The sequence below is a fragment of the Eumetopias jubatus genome, unplaced genomic scaffold (assembly GCF_037043125.1).
Source record: "Eumetopias jubatus isolate StellerSeaLion01/CBP00866 unplaced genomic scaffold, mEumJub1_p1.0 scaffold_8, whole genome shotgun sequence".
NCBI classification, from domain to species: domain Eukaryota; kingdom Metazoa; phylum Chordata; class Mammalia; order Carnivora; family Otariidae; genus Eumetopias; species Eumetopias jubatus.
The window spans coordinates 121,461,538-121,483,099 of record NW_028274814.1 but is presented as its reverse complement, the minus strand read 5'-3'; the positions used below and the strand labels follow the sequence as shown (position 1 = coordinate 121,483,099).

General features: G+C 37.2%; 1 protein-coding gene across 1 annotated transcript in view; it reads right to left on the bottom strand.

The window, feature by feature from the left end:
• The window catches only part of GAS2L3 (growth arrest specific 2 like 3), a 35,982-nt gene extending 18,077 nt beyond the window's left edge, over positions 1-17,905 (bottom strand). Inside the window, exons 1-2 of the mRNA XM_028121682.1 lie at positions 17,830-17,905; positions 3,982-4,029 (exon numbers count right to left, since the gene is read on the bottom strand). Of these exons, the coding sequence (XP_027977483.1) occupies positions 3,982-4,005 (24 nt within the window). The 5' untranslated portion in view covers positions 4,006-4,029; positions 17,830-17,905. The remainder of the gene's footprint in view (positions 1-3,981; positions 4,030-17,829) is intronic.
• Between the last annotated feature and the right edge of the window lie 3,657 nt (positions 17,906-21,562).

The following is a 21,562-nucleotide window of genomic DNA, read 5'->3' as shown; positions in this document are numbered from 1 at the left end:
TGGCAGCAACAATGCAAGATTGTTATATTCACACGGATTTATCAAATGGAAGCCAGGTTTCTCACTGCCAAAGAAGAGAGGTGCAACTCTTCTATGGAGTGAGAGAAAACTAGAATGAATCCTATGGTGACTGGAATATCTTTTACCAGAAAGCAAAGAAGGGCTCAAAGAATGATAGGGACAAACCAAAAGGACATAGAAGTCAGCATGAAGGGACTTCTACTGGCTAAATCAAGAGCAACTTGAGGATCAAACAATAATATAAATGGATTATAACACACTGAATAAAATAGAAAACTATTAGTTCATATAGATATAAATATATGAATAAACTGGGATTTTGATGAGGAATGAGATTTTAATATAGTTTCAAAGTACTTCCCCACAAAATACTTATTACAAAGAGAAGAAAGAGTAAGTTTACAGTAGAGAAACCCGACAGACAGCAACTTAATCAAGTGACAGAGGTAAACACCATCAATAATGGGACAAATCAAAATCATATTCCACCTGAAAGGATGCAATGAGAAAACACAGTATCCCTCTGTGATATTCCTGCCAAAGATGCATAAACTGAATCTAATCATGAGAATACAACAGGCAAATCCAAACTGAGGGACATCCTACAAAATAACTGGTCTATAAAATTCAAAAATGTTAAGGTCATTAAAGAAAGCAAAGATACTGTTCTAGACAGATTAAGGGACATGACAACTAAATGTGGCATGTAATTCTGAACTGGACATTATGGGAACAACTGAAAATACTTGAATGTGCTCTGAGTATTAGGTGGCAGTACTGTACCCATGTTAATATCCTGGTTCTAATTATTTCATTGCAGTTGTGCAGGACGATGTCCTTATTTGTGAGAAATACATACTAAAGTATTCAGAGGTAATGAGGCATTAGACTGGCAACTTATTCTCAAATGGTTCAGCAAACAAATATCTCTTTTCTACACTTAACAGCTACTTTGCAGGTTTGTGATTACTTTAAAGGTTTTTTAATTTTTTTTAAAAAAAGAGGTATGAGTATAGGTAATACCAAGTGAATCTATTCCCTTCTTGATTTTTAAATGTAGATCATTTTCCCTCTAAAATATATTCAACTTATTGAGGTGTATTTAAGGCAAGTCTTACTACATGAAATCAAAATCCAAAACACCATTGTTAATCCAGACAAACTCTGGAGAAAAAAAAAAAAAAGAAAGAAAGAAAGAAAGAGCTGCTTCCAAGTTCCTATGATGAGAAATAAACAGATTAAAAAAATCCCAAAGGCAAAGAAAGAACATGAATACATACCACAAGAGGCAAGCAGGAGTAGTGAAACTCAATAAAAATACCCAAAGATTAAAAAATAAATAACTTATTTGAGGACCATTATTTCAGGAACTAAGGATAGAGATTAGGGAATGAACTCCTAAATATATAAAGATCTTATAAAGTTTTAGGAAAAAGACAAGATGTCTTTTTTACTTATTTCTCTGAATTCTCAATATTATTTCAAAGGGAGTATAGCAAAGACTTACTATCTAAATCTTCCTTTCATAAGCATGTCTTATTCCTGTTTGTAACCCCAGAACTCGGTATAAGACATAGCACATGGTATTCAGTTAAGTATTTGTTGAATAATTGAGGACATTAGCAAATGACCTTTGCACCATCAAAATCAAGATGCATCTTGCAGTCGAAGGTATTTTATAGCCAATAGAATATTATTTGTCTTTTAACCATTTGGCTGAGTTGAAAAAAGGCACAGCAGTAGCAGATGTTTGTCAAGGAAAGATGTGATATAGTTAGAAGGGTGGTTTTGGAAAAAAATCATGTGTGAAAATGGAGAAGCTAACATTAACAGAAGCCATTCCAATTTCTTGTCACGTTAGGGAAAAGAGTACTTGGATTCTCCTACTCTTGCCAACAAAACCTGGGCTATAATAACCTGGGCTAGTCAATAGCATATTAATGTTGTTAAAAGTTAGATATTAATAGCAAAAACTGCATATATAAAAGTTGTTCTCAAACATGTGAAAGCTGTCATTTGCAAAGATTCTTAATCCACAAGCAGTCTATAGATGAACTTGAGTACGTACATAAACTTAACTTACAATTAGGCAAAATTTTATGCCTATATACAAATGGGCTTTTTCTTAGTTCATAGCTTTTTGTCAGATTCCCAAAGGGGACTATGTATGACCCAAAAGAGATCAGGAACTATTGTTCATTGATTTTTAGACTGTATGTTTATTTACTAATCAGAATGAAAGATACAAAAAAAAAAAAAGAGGGGCAAGGAAGATCTCAATGTATTAAATTAATAAGAAATCAACTGATATTGGATGTCTATTGGATGTCTCCTCTCTACAAGGCACTTATGAAAAACTACATAATTGTCTAATATAATCAGCAGAGAAAGAGGTAAAAATCCTACAAAGTTTCACACTCATCAGGGAGAGAAGCAAAAACGTCCATGACCAGATGTCAAGAGTACTCTTGGAGAAGAATTAAAAAAGGTGGATCTGTAGACTCTAGATCAGAGAAGGTTTCATGGAACTATAAAACAAAACTATGAAGAAAGTCACCAAGTTAAAATATTAATGGCATTAGGGCAGAATGAGAAAAACACGGTCAATGCAGCAATTTAAAAGGCACCCTATAAAGAATCAAGAAAATATAATTAACATGAAACTGATGACATTTCTGAGACTTAGATAAAAAGAGGACAAATAGAAATAATCAGATAAAAAATGGTTTTGAGCATACTCATTGTGGATTTGAGAGGACCCAAAGAGCAAGAACAAGACCTTCTGGGAGACTGCCATGGGCTCCCAAGTCCCAAAAGGAAAAGAGCATAACAGAACTCTTTATTAATAGAGTACAGGATATAGCTGCATAGCACACATAGGAGGGAGTATAAGCAGGATCATATTCAGAATTGTTGTTAACATTTGATAAATAAATTATCTTTAGTCTTCACTCACTGTCATCTTGATAAGCCTTCTTTCAAAAGAAACAAAGAAAGGAAGGAAGGAAGGAAGACTTTCATGACACAGGTATAATGTCCAGTTTCATAATGTGGAGAGTTTTGTTATATCAATGATACAACCAAACTTCTGAAGTGTCTACTATGCAACATACATTCTAGTAGGGACTTTGCTCATGTTCTCTCACTGATTCCATTGATTTCCTCAACAATGACCTCACCTTGGAGGTGAGGAAGCAGAGGTAAAATAAATTGCCAGAATCTCACAATCGGAGTGGCAGAACTAGAACCAGAACTGATTGATTCTAAAGGTCTCACTTGGCAAGGCAAATTATATTATCAACTGCTTGTATCTTTATAGGTAGAATATCAATGTGATTTTTATCTTTAAGATTCAAGCATACTCTAGTTATATCAAAAGAAAACTTTTGAAAGAATATAAGAATAATATAGCAAATACCAATTCTGGAAATCATTCAAATGTAAAATTATTCTGGTTTGTCTATCTCCATCTTGCCTCCCCTCACCAAAAAACAAACAACAACAACAAAAAAAAACACTTTAAATTTTAAGTTTTAATGCCTGGTCATTTATAGGCATTACTGGGCACAGGCATAATTATCTAAAATAAATAATTTATAATTGTTTTCATTGAGAGCTCTTTTAATTACAAATACATACTAAATTGTAAGGAGAGGAAAACTATAAAATGTTCCAATTCTCTTCCCAGGGTAGTAAAAGTAAGATGGACTCACCAATTCTAAGGAATTTTTGACTCATAAATAATTTGTATAAATGAAAGCTTAAAATTAAAATCTTTTCAGGACTAGAAAGTTAAAATATAGTAATTCCTGTTATTAAAATTTGATGCTTAAAAGAACTAGTACAGTAAAAACATTTTGGGATAATTTTAGTATTCTACTAACTATTATAATTTTATATAATCTCACATAATTATTATCTCATAATTTAGATACATATTTTTCCAAGAAAAATACTTACTTGAATTGCAGGTTGCATGGTCATCTATATTGAAATGAAATTGCTTTTCTGAAAATAGAACAAAACATTAATATGCAAATAATGGTAGTGTTCCTACTCCCTAAGCCCCCAAATTACAAGGAATCTGCTTTAGTCTCCTATTTGACTGAAAACCTAAAACTTTTTCTTCTATTTGGAATAGTGTGACTGTAGGAGAATTCAATAATCACTCCTAGCTTCTCACTTATGAAAGTACTCCTCATTTGAAAGAGGAAAACCTGAAACACATTTAATATGTAGTTTCTGGCACAAATATCAAGGTAATTCTTGAAGCATCTGGCTAGAAAAATAAAACTGACAATAAAACTTAGCACATATAAAAGTCTCCCCAAATTTTCCCCTGTAAACATACTATAAACTATAATGCAAACACCAACAGCACAACAACTGAAGTCAATCATCTCTCATCTGATTTTTACAAAGAGATCATATAAGTTCATCTGGACTAAGCTAAGCTTAGCCATTAGCTTCTTCTGCCAGACAACAAGGTAATAAAGACAGACATCAACTTTATAAAACAATACTCAGTGCCCTCCATAATAATTTTTCATAAGCTATTTTCTCCATAAGGTACTACAGACAAAAAAAAAGAAACAGCAATTTTAACTCCAAAGTACTATTTTTGAAATCTATAGAAAAAAATACAATTTTAATTAATTAGATTAATACAATCATTTAATGTATTTTTAGATGGGAAAAAAGGTGAAGAGTTTAAAACCACTCAGAATAATAGAGACTATATAAAACCTAGGATTTTTGATTGCTTATAGCAGCATAATACACTAGTCTATTTTTTATTATAAACCACCATTAAAACATTATAAGAAAAAAATAAAAATGGTCTATAATGCTGTCAATTTCCAAGGAAAAGTTACTTTCTCCTCTAAGTTATACCAACATACCTCAGGCACAGTACCAACTACACACACCACTTTCCTTTCAGGAACATTTCCTCTGGTACCAAAGTTGAACTTGAGCTAAATCTAACTGAAAAGTCTAATATTACATCACGTTTTCTTTGCGGGAAGGCAAAGGACAGCAGAATGTCCTTTTTGATGTCATTTTTCCTTCTCTCTACCATAGCAAAAGGCCAAAGTACAATTGAGCATTACTAATGAGCTTGTTATGCTTCCCACGAGCTAATTCAGTGGGGAATACATTTTCCTTTAGCATAAATAATCCTTTGTCCTCAACAAAGATCCACAGTAAGAAGCTTCCGAGACCATTTTTTAAAAATGCAGCAAAGAAGCTGCTCCCATTAAAATAAGGAGTCCCACATAATCAGACAAGAGCTTTAACAGTTGGAACTGCCAACCCAAAACAAAAGAAGGCCTAAATTATAAGGCATGTGCAAAATAAGAACAGTGACACATTCACAAAGAAGCTATCATAAGAATGTTTAATAGTTGCACTTTTTATGGAAAATGCAACAAAATTGGTTTTATGAAAGAAATAAAGAATTTGTGCACAACCTTCAGTCACTTGAACTTTAGCAGAAGAGTCTTTTATATACATATTTTTCAAAGCATTCTTCTTGTGTAATGCAAAGAACTACTTTTAAGATGACAAAAATATAACCATCTGAATTACCTTTAAAAAGAAATTTTCTAATGAAATCATACTCAGATAAGCTATAATGTATCTTCATATATGAAAAACTATCACATATGCAAATATATGCTTTTATTGGGAAATTTCTATAAACTGATGAGATTGTATCAGTGAATCAATTAATTAATGAGTACTCATCGTGTCCCATAGAGCCAGTTATTGATATTTTCTAGTCATTTACTATTCTTTTTCTAAACCATTTTTGTGTTCTCGGGCATTTAATTCCAAGAGTAGCATCTATTCTATAGTTACCCCAAGTCTGCATCACAACCACAATTCTTGCCTCTCACTCATTTTGTTACTACCTATTTCCCTAAAAGTCTCAGTTTCTATTTTTCTCACATAAACCAATTATGCTGAATCAGCAACACTTCATTTTTGGAGGTGCATCTTAATCAGCAAATCATTGCCTTTACTTTGTTTTGCTTTTGTCTCTCTTTTGGGAGGAGCATATTTCAATTCTTTGCCAACTTGAGGAAGTCTTTTCCCTTAGATTTGGGCAAAAAGACCTATCATGTGACTAAACTATACTGTAACCCTGCTGGGAATCATTCACAAGACCAGGAGTTTATACGGAGATCTTAAAGGAAGAGTACTAAGCTTTTAAAATCTGAGGAAAACAGAAACACAGAAGGCACTCACTCATCCACCTGAAACTGAACAGGATTTGGACCTAACCCACTCATCCTAGAAAAGATTCAGTCATGAGATCTTCAAGATCATTTATGGTTAGCCTCTTCATACCAATTTGACTTCAGATCATAATGCAGGAAAATGCCAACCTGTTGAACGGATCCTTTTTCCCACAGCTGTAGGTTTTGAAACTGAGTACATTTTTATCCCCCACCCACATTAAAAGATATTATGGGAGAGCATAAGGTGGCATAGAGCATTCCTAGTACAAATCAGGGGGGAGTTTGGAAAAGAATGGCAAAAAGGCAAAGAAACACGGTAAGTTTTTTCAGATAAATAATGACATTAACTGCCACCATACCACATTTAGCACTCAGACACCAGATTATTGCCAAAATACATAAACTGCAGGGATACGATACATGCCAAAATTGGGATAGTGAACAATGCTTATTGCTGAGGAGAGGGAGGAAGATGAGACTGGGAAGGAATGCACAGAAGCCTTTCAACTGTACTGATAAGATTTTATTTCAAGATAAATGGTGAGAACACAGGTGTTATTATACTAGTCTGTACGCCTTTCTGTATGTCAAAAACCATTTCATCATTTTTTAATGCTTCATTTATTAAAACAACTGAAGAAGATATCCTCTCTGATTTGTTCGGGGTGGGGGCGGTACTTTCTTAACTTTAAAATTTTCAGTTAAATATTTCCTAATTGCCTAATAGGGAAAATGGAAATGCTATAGCTATACCGAAGATATTTCATTTTTTAAATGTGTACTAAAATGTGTACTTTAAAAGGTACCAACTATGGTAGTAGAAAGTAGCAGACACATCTGGTTTGAATTCCAGGTCTAGCATATTAGCTATATGACCTTGGGGTGCTTAACTTTTCTGATTCTCAGTGCTCTCACCTGTAAAATGAGATACCACCACCTCCTTCATATGGTATTATAAAGATTATATGAGATGATACCCATGAAGTACCTGACATATAACTACCACTTAAATGAGTTGGTATGATTAATACTATGATGAGACATAATTATAGTTCATTTAATATAACTTATCAAATTAAAAAGTGATAAAGCTAATAATACCCAGAAATCATTAAACATAATATGGGAAGCTTCTTTTACTAACAGACAAATAAATATAGTTATAAGTGAAAGCAAAAGCTTTCAAATAGCCATGTCATCATGGGAAGGTTCCTCAGATAGGAATTTGTGACTCACAGTTCTCTTTGCTAGAATACAAGTCTTCAGGAACTTATCTAACATTGGCCCTTTGCTCCATTCAGCCTGTCTCCTTGTTGTCCTCCTTCAGTTTTGTTCATTTCTGTGGCTACATCATTGTTCAGGCTGTATGCTTTTCCATGGGTGTACACTCATTCATTGATTCAACAAGCATTTACTCTTCCTCTTTAATGAACTAGCACCACAGCCAAGAGACACAGTAGTGAACGTAAAGGACGTGTGACTGCCCTTATGGAACTAATACACCAGTCGGGAAAATTTTAAAAAGCAGCCACACAAATGAATACACAGTGTTAAATCATGATAATTTTACTTTGAAGGAAAGAACAGGGAAGGAAACAGCAGGGGCCTATTTTAGACTTAGACTGAATGATTAGAAATGGTTTTACTAAAGGGAAAACATGAATTTAAAGAATGGTAGGAATTAGGGAATGAGAGGAAGAGTTCTAAGTACAGAGAATAATTTCTGCGAAGACTCTGAGGAATGTGGCACATTCCTAGAACTGAAAGAAGCAGGTATGGCTGCAGCTTGGACAATGTGTGGCTTAGGAGGGGACTGAAAAATTAGACAGCAGCCCCATCACACTAGGCCTGCTGAGGAAATTACGTTTTATTCTAGGTGCAGTGAGAAGCCATGGGAGAACTTTAACCAAGGGAGAGACAATGTAATTCTGAGTTTCAAAAGAGCTCTTTGAGGGGGAGAGAGAAACACGACAGTGAAATAGTGATGGGTTTAACAGAGAAAGGGGGAAGGAAACAGAAAGGGGAGTGGATAGAGATGTGGGTAAAAAAACCAGGGGAAACAATGAAAGAAGGAGACACAGAGAGGGTAGAAACAGTGAGACCATATAGGAAATGGGAGCACACAGGAAAAGAGGTGGAAAGGAGCCTGGCAGAGGAAGAGTTAGGAAATCTGCAGGACTGCAGTAGCTCGGTGACAAACGATGGTGACTGAGCTAGAACACAGACAATGTCTCCACTCGAGAGAAGGGGATGGAGTTTATATCCACTGCAGTCAGAACCAAGACCTGATAATGGTTAGAGAGGAGCGGTGAAAGGGAGGGATGTAAGGGCAGAGTAAAATGTCAAGTATGACTCCCAGGTTTCTGGCTTAAGCAGTTGAGTAAATACATAGTGGGAGCATTTACTGAGCTGAGGATGATACAAGTATGAACAAATCAAGGCAGGGAACACAGTACTGATAGGTCAAAAGTGCTATGTTTTGGTCATGTTTAATTTGGGAAACCTTTAAAGACATCCAAGTGGAAGTGTCTGTCTGGCAGTAGGTAATAACAATCTAGAGCTGAGAAGAAAGTTCAAGAGGAGGTAGAAATTGTCAGCAAATACTTGGAAGGTAAAGCCATTGAGAAGAATGAGATCATCTGAGAAAGAAATGGAGAGAGCAGTGATAAGGGCCTAAGAACAAGTCCTGAGAAAATCTAAAATTTAGACATGAGAGAAGGAGTTAGCACAGGAGATAGAGAAAGAATAGTTGAAAAGATTCTTCATTATCTCAACTAACCCAGGCTTATAATTTGTTTGATGTACCTCCTCCCAGTAGCCATTCCTGACTGGCCTGAATTACTTCTGATTCTATCTTTAGCTCTTAAATTCACATAGTGATTTCCCCAATCACTTGCCTTTACACTGTTTCATACCATTTTCTGTTATTTCTGTACATTGCTTTGCCAACTATATTTTAAGTTCCTGGACTGCTGCTGGAAGCAGTATTAAAAGAAGTATTCAAACCTAAAGTTTAGGAAACACTTTTGGTAGGAGAAATACCAAAATCTCTAGGGAAAACTGGGTTGTCTACCTTCTTCACAGTGTTTCTGCTGTGGAATAAAATGTGACAGGAGCTTGGAAGCAGCTATATAGTAGACAAGTATCTACTGCGAGACATTTTTTTGGTATTCTTTATTATTTTTATTTATTATGTGACATGAATTGATAAATGATTTTGCCTCTCACCCAGCATGTCCAAGGTGGAATATGTACAGTGGTTACTGTACTGTGTGGTACCTTTACCAGCAGGTCAAGTGAGATGCCTGATAACCAAAGGAATCGCAAAGAAAAAAAATAACTAAGAATGGTGTATAGGTGGAGGGTCCAAGTGAAAAGGACAGAATAGCTTTGCCAAGGGGCATGGATTCTGGACACAATGTGCTACTCAGGAATTTGTGTGCCTCAGTGGACAAGTACGTTTTTATCACATCTTAAATAAACTCTATTTGTGGTAGACAGAATAATGGTTCCCCAAAATATTTACATCCTAATCCCCAGGACCTGTGAATATGCTACCTTTGTGGGCAAAATGGGCATTTCAGACTGAGTAAATTAAAGACTCAATGGGATGAGAGATTATCTTGGTAGGTCAAATGAATTCACAAGAGTCTCTATAAGAGGGATGCAGAGGCCAAAATCCCTGATGAACATAGATGCAAAAATCCTCAACAAAATATCAGCAAACTGAATTCAACAATACATTAAAGGGATCATATACCATGATCAAGTGGGATTTACTTCAGAAATGCAAGGATGGTTCAACACCCACAAATCAATCAACATGGTATACCATGTTAACAAAATAAAAATCATATGATCATCTCAATAGATATAGAAATAGCATTTAACAAAATTCAACATCAATTTATGAGACAAATTCTCAACAGAGTGGGTATAGAGGGAACAGAACTCGACATAATAAAGGCCATATATGACAAGCCCACAGCTAACATCATATGGTCAAAAGCTGAATATCTTTCCTCTAAGATCAAGAACAAGACATGGATGCCTACTCTCACTTTTATGCAACATAGTATTTGGCAGTCATAGCCAAAACAATTAGACAAGAAAAAGAAAAGTATCCAAATTGGAAAGGAAGAAGTAAAACTGACACTATTTGCATATTACATGATATTATATATAAAACACCCTAAAGACCACCAAAAAACTCTTAGAACTAATAAATGAATTCAGTAAAGTTGCAGGATTTAAAAATCAATACATAGAAATCTGTTGTTTCTAGACACTAAAAACAAATTATCAGAAAGAGAAATTAAGAAAATAATCCCATTTAGAGTTGCATCAAAAAGAATAAAACACCTGGGAATAAATTTAATCAAGGAGGTAAAAGACCTATACTAACTGAAAATTATAAGACATTGATGAAAGAAGTTGAAGAAGATGCAAATATATGAAAAGATATTCCATGTTCTTAAACTGGAAGAATCAATATTGTTAAAAGTATCCATATTACTCAAAGCCATCTACAGATTCAAAGCCATCCCTCTCAAGAGTCCAATGGCATTTTTCACAGAAACAGAACAGAACAATCCTAAAATTTATATGTAACCATAAAACCCGCAAATAACCAAAGCAATCTTAAGGAAGAAGAACAAATCTAGAGGCATCACTCTCCCTGTTTTCAAACTATATTATAAAACTGTAATAATCAAAACAGTATGGGGTAGCTACACTTGTGGTGAACATAGCATAACGTATAGACTTGTGGAAACACTATGTTGTACACCTGAAACTAATGTAAAATTGTGTATTACATATACTTCCATAAAAACAAAACAAAACAAAACAGGGGTGCCTGGGTGGCTCAGTCTGTTAAGTGCCTGCCTTCGGCTCAGGTCATGATCCTGGGATCCTGGGATGGAGCCCCATGTCAGGCTCCCTGCTCAGAAGGGAGTCTGCTTCTCCCTCTCCCTCTGCCCCACCCCCTCACTCATGCTCTCTCACTCTCTCTCTCTCTCTCTCTCTCTCTCTCTCAAAAAATAAATAAATAAAATCTTTAAAAACACACAGTATGGTACTGGCATGAAAACAGATACATAAATCAATGGAGCAAATTAGAGAACCCAGAAATAAACCCACACATTTATGGTGAATTTATAACAAAGGAGCCTAAAATATATTAGAGTGAATGGACAGTCCCTTCAATAAACGGTGTTGGGAAAACTGGACAACCACATGCAAAAGAATGAAACTGGACCACTATCTTATACCCTACACAAAAATTAACTCAAATGGATTAAAGACTTGAATTTGACTGCAAGACCTGAAACCATAAAACTCCTAGAAGAAAACATAAGTGGTAAGCTCCTTAACATCAGTCCTGGAGATGACTTTTGGATCTGACTCCCAAGGCAAAGGCAACAAAAGCCAAAATAAATAAGTGAGACTATACAAACTAAAAAGCTGATGCACAGCAAAGTAAACCATCAACAAAATGAAAAGGCAACCTACAGAATGGGAGAAAATATTTGCATATCATATACCTGATAAGGTGTTAATATCCAACTCAACTCAATAGCAAAACAAACAATCTGATTAAAAAATGAACAGAGGACCTGAATAGATATTTGTCAAAAGAAGACATACGGATGGCCAACAGACACATGAAAAGACCCTCAAAATCACTAATCATCAAGGCAATGCAAATCAAAACCACAATGAGATATCACCTTACACCGGTCAGAATGACTATTATCAAAAAGACAAGAAATAGGGGCGCGTGGGTGGCTCAGTTGTTAAGCATATGCCTTTGGCTCAGGTCATGATACCAGGGTCCTGGGATCAAGACCCGCATCGGGCTCCCTGCTGGGAAGGAAGCCTGCTTCCCCCTCTCCCACTCCCCCTGCTTGTATTCCCTCTCTTGCTATGTCTCTGTCAAATAAATAAATAAAATCTTTAAAAGATAAAAAGACAAGAAATAGCAAGTATTGGTGAGGATGTAGAGAAAAGAGAAACCTCATGCACTATTGATGGGAGTGTAAATTGGTGCAGCTACCATGAAAAAACAGTATGAAGGTTCCTCAAAAAATGAAAAACAGAACTACCATACGATCCAGCAATTCTACTTCTGGGTATTTATTCAAAAAAAAAATAAAAACACTAATTTGAAAAGCTATATGCATCCCCATGTTCACTACAGCATTGTTTACAATAACCAAGATACAGAAACAGCCTAAGTGTCCACTGATGGATGAATGGGTAAAGATGAATACAATAGAATATTACTCAGCCATAAAAAAGAATGAAATCTTGCCATTTGTGACAACAAAGACAGACCTTAAGGGCATTATGCTAAGTGAAGTAAGTCAGACAGGGAAAGACAAATACTGTATGATCTCAATTATGTGGAATCTAAACAAACCAACCAACCCAGCTGATAGATTAAAGAGAAGAGATTGGCAGCTGCCAGAGGTGGGAACTAGGGGGTGGGCAAAATGGGTGAAGGGGTTCAAAGGGTACAAACCTACAGTTTATGAGTCATGGGGATGTCGTGTATAGTATGGTGACTATAGTTAATAATACTGTATTGCACATTTGAAAGCTGCTAAGAGAATAGATCTTCAAGGTCCTCATCACAAGAAAAAAATTATAACTCTGTATGGGGATGGATGCTAGCTAGATTTATTATGGTGATCATTTTACAATATATACAAATATCAAATCATGTACGTTGTACATCTGAAACTAATATAATGTGATATGTTAATTGTATCTCAATAAAAACAAATACATTTTTTAAAAAGAGGGATGCAGAAAAGTCAGAGAATGATGTGAGAAGCAGAGAAACAGATCTGAGTTGTGTCACCACCAGCCTTGAAGGTGGAGGAAGGAGCCCAAAGGAACACAGGTCTTTCAAAGCTGGAAAAGGGAAAGAAATGGACTTCCTTTGGAGCCTCCAGAAAGAAGGAAGCCCTGATAATATCTTTTTTTTTTTAGCTCATTTTAGATTTGTGACCTCCCAAACCATAAGATAATAAATCTGTGTTGTTTTCAACCACTAAGTTTGTGGCAATTTGTTACAGCAGTAATAAGAAAGTAATACACAGGAAGCTGTGCCCAGAGGGTCAAGACATTTGGCCCCGAGAAAGTGATATGCATCCAGAACATGACTGGAAGATATAGTGAGTCCAATATAGTGAAGCAACGAGAAAAATGGCACCAGTTTATATAGTATGCTAAAACATAAATAAACCCAAACAAAAAATGCAAAATTTATAGGTAAAACCCATTGTGCTATGTGTTCTCCATCATCAAATGGCCCTGCCTTTGTATAACTGAGATCATTTATTCATTTAAATATTTACAAAGGCTTCCTGTGTTTACTATTTCAGGGAATAGCACCAACATTCACCAAGTTAAATAGGTCATCCTTGATTCCTTCCTCTCCCATGCCTCTACCGCCTCCTTGCATCCCTCTGTCAAAACAGTGACATCTTGTTGCTTCTACCTCTAAATTTTCTCTTCAATATCTATGGCCACCCCTCTAGTTCAAACCACCATCACCCCTCACTCTAGGTTTACTGAAACAGCTTCCAACCAGTCACCTTTTCTCCAGCTTTGCAAGCCTCCAGCCTGCTCTTCATGTGCTGCAGCCAGATGAGCCTTCACAAACCCTCATCTGAGGACACCTTTCTCCTTCCCTACTTAAAACCCTTAATGACCCTCCAATTCCTTCAGGATAAAGCCCCAACTCCTCAACAAAGCTAACAAAGCCTGATAGATCCCCTCTAGCCTCTTTTGATCCTCACACTCCAGCCATACTGAACTTCTTTTAGACCCTTCGAGCATGCTCTCTCATCTCTGGGACTTTGCACCTGATGATCTATCTACATGCAACAATCTTCCGCCTCCTTTCTTCCAGACTCATTCCTACCTATCTTCAGATTCAATTCCTCTAAAAAACACTTCCCAAACTCCCTCCCTAATTTAGGTTACATAGCAATATATGCTTTTATTTTATTCTACACTTTCTAAAATAAGAACCTTCTGGAGGTAACATTCTCCATTTCTTCTACTGGGTAGAAATTAGTGCTAAAATTAGTACCAGAATTACTCCTAAATACAATAAATGTTGCATTTATCACTAAAGGGAATATGACACAATAATGAAGTAAATCTGTGGTATACTCATTTAAGGAAAAAGCAGCTTCCAAAGCAGATAAAGATTTTCAAGAGAAAGAAATAAGATTCTTACAGCTTCATAAAAACATCACATGTTATTTGCAAAATTATAAAGACTATTCATTTGTTGGGAGTCTTTGCTTTTCTATTTGAAATTTTCCTCCTGCAATGTTTTGTAGAGATTCAACCTGAATAACTTAATTTCATGTTCAATAGAACAATTCGTTTATCATAAAATTTTTAAAGAACTTAAAATCAGTTTACCTTTATATATGATAAACTAAAAGACTCTATGGAAAACATACCCATACACAAACACTAATATAAAGAAATGTAAAAACAACATAAAGCATCTATTAACAGGAAACTGCTCAAATAAGTTGTCATACATTCAGTGGATTCATTCAGCGACTTGAAAAAATAAGAGCTATATCTACCGATATGAAAAGATGTTATGTGACCAAAATCAATCTGCAGAACAGTATGTATAATTATGTTACTGGGATCACAATGTTTTCTAAATTGGGGGAGGAAGGGTACAAAAAAAATTTCTGAACGCAAACAAGTTTTTCAACAGTCAATTTTATTTTTAGAATCCAAAATAGTAACAAGTCATCTATCAAAAGAAAAGTCATTATGTTTGAAACTATATAGAGTGAGCTCTTCAAACATAGTTAATTGTACACTGTTACAGAAAAGTATATGTTGTGTGATAATATGCAGAAATCTCTGTCAGCACTTCAGCAATATCTATCATATGACTGATGGTCATAGTACTATAAATTCCTAAGATGCTTTCAACATCAAAGACAAAATTAACGTTTAGTGCATATGCTACATTTTATTACATCCTAGTTCTTTGGAAATTCGTAATTTATTGATAAAATAAATGGCAACTTTCTGTTAAAACAACCTACTATGCAACAATGTAATAACATGAGAAAATGTTTTGTGTTTTTAGAAGGAGAAACACTAAAGAAATACAAATGCAATGACTGCCTTATCTTGTAAACATGCCTCCTGAGGCATTTCTTTATGGCCTTTAAATTTCAATTAAAAATTGTGAAACTGGAAGTTGAGATAAACTTACTGACAGACTCAAGTTTCCTATTTTCTCAAATTCTATGTACATCACATGGTTCATTAGGTATGTAAAGGTGTATCTGATATCAAAGTATAGAAAGCAATAGGTAATAAGAAGAAAGTAAAACACATGAACACAGACATGTTACTGAAAGTAAACTATAACAATACATATTAACCTTAATCCCTTACTTTCCTCCTCAACAGTTGGCTTGAGAAAAATTATTGAAATAACTGAACTTTCTTAACTCCAAACTTGAGATTTACAGGGGGAAAAAATAATAGAAGAGTGCTGCATAGTAAAAATATAGTGAATACACCAAAGCTAAATGGGAAAATACAAATTAGGAAACATTACTTCTGAACTGGTCAATTCTCCAAACACCATTAGACTCATTTAGTTTTTAGTAATAGCATGTATGTTGCTGACATTCTTCTCTTATCACACACTTTGATCTACCATCACAAATTATTTCTTACTATTTTTTTATTAATGAAGTATTCAAAAATAAAACTATATCCATGGCAGAAATGAATCTGGGCCATACAAACAACTCTGCGCGGAGAAGTTACGTAACGCCAGGAATATAAATGAAGGGCAGTGTGACACACAAAAAAAGGGGGTGGACTGAATTCCGAGTAGACTTAGTAGGTTATTTGCCTTTTCTGAGCTTCAGTTTCCACACCAACTACATTACAGGATTACTAAGAGGTTTAACATTAATGTAACTAAAGCACCTAAAACACGTACCTGCAATGTCTAGGTAATAATGTGTTTGATAAATAGCAACAGTTACTATTTTTAGTGCTTACAGGTATTAAATTGATCAATAAATTAAGAACTCATCACTGCCTCTGGCACTACCTTTACCTCCTGTACCTCTCAGGCCGTTGAGTGTAGCTTGAAACTTTTAATCTAAATTAAACAGCATAGAAATAATAACAGCTATATGTCAGGCACTGTACTAAACTATTTACATGGATTATTTCATTTAATCCTCACGGCAATCCTCCCATTGATAAGGTAGGAACTATTATTAACCTTCTTTTACAGATTAGGAAATTTAGGCTTACAAAGATTAAATAACTTGCCTAAGGTCATACCCATGGTAAAGCCTGATTTCAGAGCCTGCATATTTAGCAATTTTGCTATGCTAAAAAGAAATATTACTTTTAATTCAGTAATGTCAAAATAGCAGACACCTACTATCCAAAGCTGTTAATGAATTTTTGAAACACATGAATCAGACAACTTGTATCAGAATCTATGCTAGAAGATTCTCACCAGTTTCCACTTTTTCATTCAAATCCAACCCAATCTCCTCCCAAAGAAAACCTGAGGTGACTAGAATTCCAATTCCTAATAATTTAAGTGCCAAGAAAGGTGATCTTATAGCAGTTCACCAACTGCTTATCTTTCTGATAAAGTAGTTATTAGCGCTCTTCACACGAGCAAAACAAAACCCAAAGTGACTTGGACTGGGCCTGCAAAAAAACATCTCTTAAGAACTGGATCAGCAACTCCACCATGCATACCACAAAGCACTCTTAAATCCATAAAATTCAATTTGAAAAGATTAGTTAGGAACCAGGAGTGACTGCGTGAGGAAGGACACCTTCCAAAAGTTTCCCCAGATTTCCAAGGCAATCTACAAGCCTTCCCTTTCTTTTTCAATACACCCCCAAGGCAGCCCTCCAAACTAAGGGGTGTAGCTGGGAAAGCAGAGCCCTGCCTGGACTGGAGAGAACAAACAAGGAAGAGTCTGTAAACTTCGCCAGAGGGCAAAATGACCGTCTGTGTTGTTCTCTTTCCAAGGTCAGTGACTTCATTAATTCTTCCAAAGGATGGTGTTGAGTAATCAAGTGACCCTCTATGTGCTCGGCGCTTGGGGATAAGGGTGCCCCTGGAGACCTTCAACTAGCTTCAGGCTCTGATCTTCCTCTCGTTTGTAAAGCAGACCAGTAACGGCTCGACACCTCTTCCCCAAGCTACTAGGTCGCACCTGCCGTCCCCCGCCCTGCACACCTGTTGCCCCTCGCACCGCACCAAGGTGGGCTGGAGAGGGCAGGCAAAACTTCACCTTGCCAGCCCCAGGGACCAATCAGAGGACGCGGCTCACGCGGCGAGCCAATCGCAGAGCGTCTTGGATCCCGCAGCTCGGAGACCCAACCAAACCAGCGCTTCGACTCGGCGGAGCTCCGGGGGTCCTCGAGCCCGCAGACTGAGGCGCGGCAGCCCCAAGAAGGCGAGGAAAGGCTCGCAAGGAGAATAGAAGGCAAACAGGGAAGTACTCACCCGCCCTGGCGCGGGATGGTCACTTCTCCCTTCAGGGTGACATCTCGGCTCAATCTGTGCGAAGCTGGCACGCCCCTGACCAACTGCCGCCGCCTCCGCCTGGGTCTCAGAGCTCGCCGCGGTTCGCTGCCTGTTTCGAAAGGACCAATCAGCAGGCGGAGGGAGGGCGTGGCTGGAGGCCCCGCCCCGGGCCGCCGGGAGCACGCGACCCGCGCTCGCGTCTCAGTCAGCCGGGTGCGCCCCGCCTTCCACCGCTTGGAGTCTCCCAAGTCTGGTGCCCAAGCCCGCTTTTAACGGAAAAGCGAAGTGGCTTGGTCACGGAGCAGGTCCCCCCCAACTGGCCCCTCGGCAACCTCAACAGCCCCGATATTTGTCCCGATAGGCAGAAGAGGTGAATCAACGTCGCCTGTGAGCATCCTGGAGAGTTGCAGGGTGGAGTTCAAGGCTGTTGCCCTGAGTCTTACCCAGATCTGTTAAGAGCCCCTCCCAACCGTAAACCACTGGAGATCTGGCTGTACTGCGGGCGCCCCGGTTTCCGGAGACAAACTGTCACCCAGTAGGAATGGGAGTCCTACGGAGAAACCTTCCCGACAAAGGTCCCTCTTCCTGTGAGGGTTGGTGTTGAAAGATGGAGAGTATCCTGTAGCTGCGGGCCACAACTGGAAGCAAACAGAGGATGTTGGCTGTTACTTCAGGAAACACACGAGAAGGGGTTGGGGGGGTGGTAAAAAATTAACCTCATCACAATGAGGGACGCTTACTAGCTCGGAGGGTTGAAATAAAGCAGAGACTGGACTTCAAGATAGCAATAAATAGGTCTCTTATAACTGTAACTGCAATATGACTTGTTAATAGTGGGGGCGGAAATCAGTGGCCAAAAGCCTGGAGGTCCAGACCCTTTCCTCTTAGCTCGAGTTTATCGGATCATATCACCTCTCTGGTCCTCAGTTTTCCATCTGTAAAATGAAGGCGTTGATCTGGAATGATGTTCTCTCTCTAGAATTTATTCCTTCCTTCACTCATCAAAAACAATCAGGAACGGGGCAACGGGGTGGCTCAGTCCTTAAGTGTCTGCCTTCAGCTCAGGTCCTGATCCTAAAGTCCTGGGATGGAGCCCCGCATGGGACCCCCTGTTCAGCGGGGAACCTGCTTCTCCCTCTTCCTCTGCTGCTCCCCCTGTTTGTTCTTGCTCTCTCTGTCAAATAAATAAAATCCTTAAAAAAAAAAAAAAAAAAAAATGAGGAGGTCCTGCTGCTGGTTTGCTGAGGGACTAAAATGAAGAAGACAGTCCCTGCCTTCAAAGTGCTCAGCATGGTAAAGGCTCAATGGAGGTCTGAAAAGGAGGGAACACCTAACAGTCTTGTAGGTGGTGGTCAGAGGTTTGAAAGGAGCTGAGTTTTGAAGGATGATTAGGAATCTAACAAGAGCAAGGATAATGGGGGATAAGGTGTGCTTTCCAGGCAAAGAGAACACATGGTTCCAGACATGAGAGCACCTGGATGTTCTGGGAATAGTAGGTTTGAATGACTGAAGATTAGGAATTGGGAGATAGATCAGACTGGAAGAATAGGCACAGATGAAAGGTCTGGTAGGTGCTGAGGAGTTTAAAATTTTCCTTGCAGTCATTCGGGATTGGTTATAAAAAGGGAATGATATGATGGTATGTTTTAGAGAAAAAAAACAATTTCCAAGGATTTTTGAAAAACAGAGTGAGACTGGCGACAATTCCGAAAACTAAAAGTTAACAATTACCTAAACTAATTCAAAAGGGATGGAGAGGAAGAGGCCTCTGGAGATACCTAAGACGCTGACTTACTGGACTTAGTAATCATGTCATAATGGTGCCAATCTAAGAAACACAGGGAAAACAACCATGGGGAAAGAAAACTGCACTTTGGTGTGGGGTGTGTTCAGGTTGAAGTGTGAGAGGAACATGCAGGTAGAGGTGCTCAGAAGGGGTTTAATTGGTTGGTGCAGGAGATAGATATTTGAGAAGTTAATTCAACAAGTACTTGCCCCACACCAGACTATCCTAGCACAAAGGGTCCTGTTCTCACAGAGCTTACATTCTGGGGTAGGGGGGTAAGATGGTCATCCAAAACTTGACATGTAAGTGGTAATTGAACCTGATGCCCTACAGTGGGCCTTCTTTTTTACTGAATTGATCCCAGAACCCTTTGGTGCCCTTGACTACAATAGATCAATTTTCACCTATTGTTCAAATAAATGTATGTTTTATAGTGTTTCTGTTTAAAACTAAGGACAATTTGTCATGTTACTTCATGTAGCCAAATTTCCAAGTGGAGTAGTAGCTTTAAATTGGACTTATTGAGTACTAATATCAAAATCTGTACACTTCTCTACAGAACTTTAAGAGTTGTTTGATGAGTCATTAACAATTTTTTCTTACATGCATACTATGTGCCTAAGCATTTGAATACCACTTATTAAAATTTGAAAGTATGCTATACTTATATATGTACATAAACACTCTGTAGCTCTCTCTCTCTCTCTCTCTCTCTCTCTCTCACACACACACACACACACACATCCCACTTAATATTTCTAAACCATTTACTGAAACTTCGACAGCAGGGTATTTTATGCTTTCTTTTTATTCTCATTGTCTATGTAGTTTGTCTTGGTAACTTCTGTACCTTATAAAGATACAAGACAGGAGGAAAGTGAATCTGCAATCAAAAAATCTAAGCAAATCACTTCTCTTTAAGCCCATATCCCTCACTGGTTAGATGTGTACATTGGGTGAGGAGTTCCCTTCTAAATTCTTTGATTCTTGTTGCTTTTCCCTTCTGTATAAAAAGAAAGTTCTCTTGTTGCTTTCTTAACCTCATTTTTATTTCCCAGTTAGTACCATTTTAGTTCCCAGTTAGTACCTCACTCCCTAAGTGCACTCACCATCCCACCTATCTTGATTTTAACACTACAATTAGTAATTGAGGGTTCTACCTAATGAAGTGAAATCTACTTTCATGTGTAGATATTCTAATTGGTGCTTAGGTTAATAGCTATATTTTAGAGGTTCTTACTTTACTTGAAATTGCCATGGTTGCAACATTCAGAGCAAGCTTCACCGGTCTGTTTTCATCAAATGATAAAGTCTATTATTTATGACTTTGCCAGAATTGTGAAGATGTGCCCCCACTTTAAGAAAGCACCATGCTTGGAAATCTAAATTTTAAGTTGTTACATTAGGAGTAATCACTTATCTGACTAATCAAATAGAAGAGCCTCTCAAAATCATATACCTCTTGGATGTTGAAATATGATTTGGCTTTTTCACAGCCCTGCAAGAATGCTCTATTGCTTAAAATATACCGTAGTTACAAAAATAAACTCAAAATGGATTAAGGGCTTAAATGGGAGACCCAAAATCATAAGAATCCTTGAAAAGAACACAGGCAGTAATTTTTCTTACATCGGCCGTAGCAACATTTTTCTAGATTTATCTCCCAAGGCCAGGGAAACAAAAGCAAAAATAAACTATTGGTTCTACATCAAAATAAAAAGCTTCCGCACAGCAAAGGAAAAAATAAAACTAAAAGGCAGCATAGAGAATGGGAGAAGATATTTGCAAATGGCATATCTGATAAAGGGTTAATATCTGAAATATATAAAGAACTTATACAACTCAACACCAAAAAAAACAAACAATCCAATTAAAAATGAGGAGAAAACATGAACAGACATTTCTCCAACGAAGACATACAGGTGG